Consider the following 1,642-nt stretch of genomic DNA (forward strand, 5'->3'; position numbering starts at 1 on the left):
TTCTTTTAAAAAATTGGTTATTTATTTTCAGTTTATTTTAAGTTTAAAAACATTTAAGAAAAATAAAAAATGGGGATTTTACTTTTATTTCAGGTGATTTTTTTAAGAAACATATTTTGTTTCTCTTTGAAGAAGAGAAAAAAAGTGGCCAAAAAAAAGTTTTGTGGTGATTTTGATGAGGAAAACAACACAATTTTTTTTATTTCCTGGTCATTTAAAAATATATATATTTTGGCTGTTTTTATTTCCTTTAATTTTTTTGGCAGTTTTTTAAGACAACATTTTAAGCAATTTTATTTCCCTTGAAATTTTTGGCAATTTTTAAAGATTTTTTTCTTCCCTTAATTTTTTTCTTTTTTGGCAATTTTAAAATTTTAAATCTTAAAATTTTTAGATGAAAATGACAAAAAATTACCAAAATAGACGCCATTTATCACAGCCGGAAATTGCAAAAACAGATATTATCGTTGGATTTTAAAATATCTGATGGTCTTTGGACACATCCCAGGTTTGTAAGACAGATTCCATGACTTTTCCAAAACTTCCAAGGTGCATATTTAGTTTTCCAACGTTTTTCCAGGCCTGGAAAAGACCATTTTCAAATTCCATGACTTTTCCAGTTTTTCATGACCACATAGAGCCTGTAACAGGTGTGTTTGTGGGTCTCACCTGTAGACCCAGCTCTGGTCTCACCTGTGGATCTGGCTCCGGGTCCAGGTGAGTCCAGCTCCTGCAGCAGTTTGTCTCGGACCCAGCTGAAGTCCTCCAGGGACCGCAGGAAGCAGCCGAAGGCCCGGGGCCCGCGGTTCGGCAAGATGTCCAACAGCTTCAGTGTCTTCTGTCTGTCTGTCGGCTGAGACTCGATGTCCTCCACCTGTCTGTCCGTCAAAATGTCCTCCTGGTACAGAACCGGAACGATGGTGTCGCTGACCAGCAGCTGCCCGGACAGTTCCAGCCTGTGAGTCCGCAGCAGGGCTCTGTGTGCCGGGTCCATTCAGAGGAGCTGGGGACCAGAACCACCTCCGAAAATAAAACCAGTTCACCCAGTATCACCCAACTTTTCTGTCCACCATGACAGCCGTGCGTGAGACAGCTGAGCGCCCGGAAAACTATGGTTTCTCACTGTTATTGTGTCCGACTTGAAACACGCCAGCGGAACCAACGTAAAGCACTCAGTTTCTCTTGTCATTTTTCACCGCATTTAGAAAGTTCCTAATTTAGTGGAAACATTTACAAACATTTTTATTTTAGAAAATAATTGTGAACTCTTTAATTCGGCATACATTTAGTACACCATTCACGGCTAATGTTATTAAAAATCTCAACCTCGTTTCTAAAATTTAAGATGATCGGCATGAGCCAGTAAACAGTGTAATGATGCTAAAATACATTTTGTATGAAAAAAGTACTTCTTGATCAATAAAATACATCCCGAATTTACTAAAATAATATATATTTTTCCGACAAATTCATATTTTATTTTCTAATAAATGTTACAGCAAACCACAAGAGAAAAATCCTTAAAATAGAGGATTTTTCAATGAAGTTTGTTTGAATGGTCACTGACATCAGACAGGGCGATACAATCGCCTTTATGACAACTTAAATTCAATTTGGCATATATTTAATTTATAAAACACTA

The 1,642-nt window shown here is 37.0% G+C and overlaps 1 protein-coding gene across 1 annotated transcript; it reads right to left on the reverse strand.

Annotated features, from left to right (window-relative positions):
- Window positions 1-573: 573 nt before the first annotated feature.
- On the reverse strand, window positions 574-1,092 carry LOC121964104 (death domain-containing protein CRADD-like). Its single transcript, XM_042514329.1, has one exon. The coding sequence runs from the start codon at window positions 992-994 to the stop codon at window positions 599-601; it is 396 nt and encodes a 131-aa protein (XP_042370263.1). The 5' UTR covers window positions 995-1,092; the 3' UTR covers window positions 574-598.
- Between the last annotated feature and the right edge of the window lie 550 nt (window positions 1,093-1,642).

The sequence above is a fragment of the Plectropomus leopardus genome, unplaced genomic scaffold (assembly GCF_008729295.1).
Source record: "Plectropomus leopardus isolate mb unplaced genomic scaffold, YSFRI_Pleo_2.0 unplaced_scaffold14033, whole genome shotgun sequence".
NCBI lineage: Eukaryota > Metazoa > Chordata > Actinopteri > Perciformes > Serranidae > Plectropomus > Plectropomus leopardus.

Bases quoted from the DNA above. Each gene is read 5' to 3' on its own strand.
- LOC121964104 (XM_042514329.1), bottom strand. From the start codon at position 994: ATGGACCCGGCACACAGAGCCCTGCTGCGGACTCACAGGCTGGAACTG.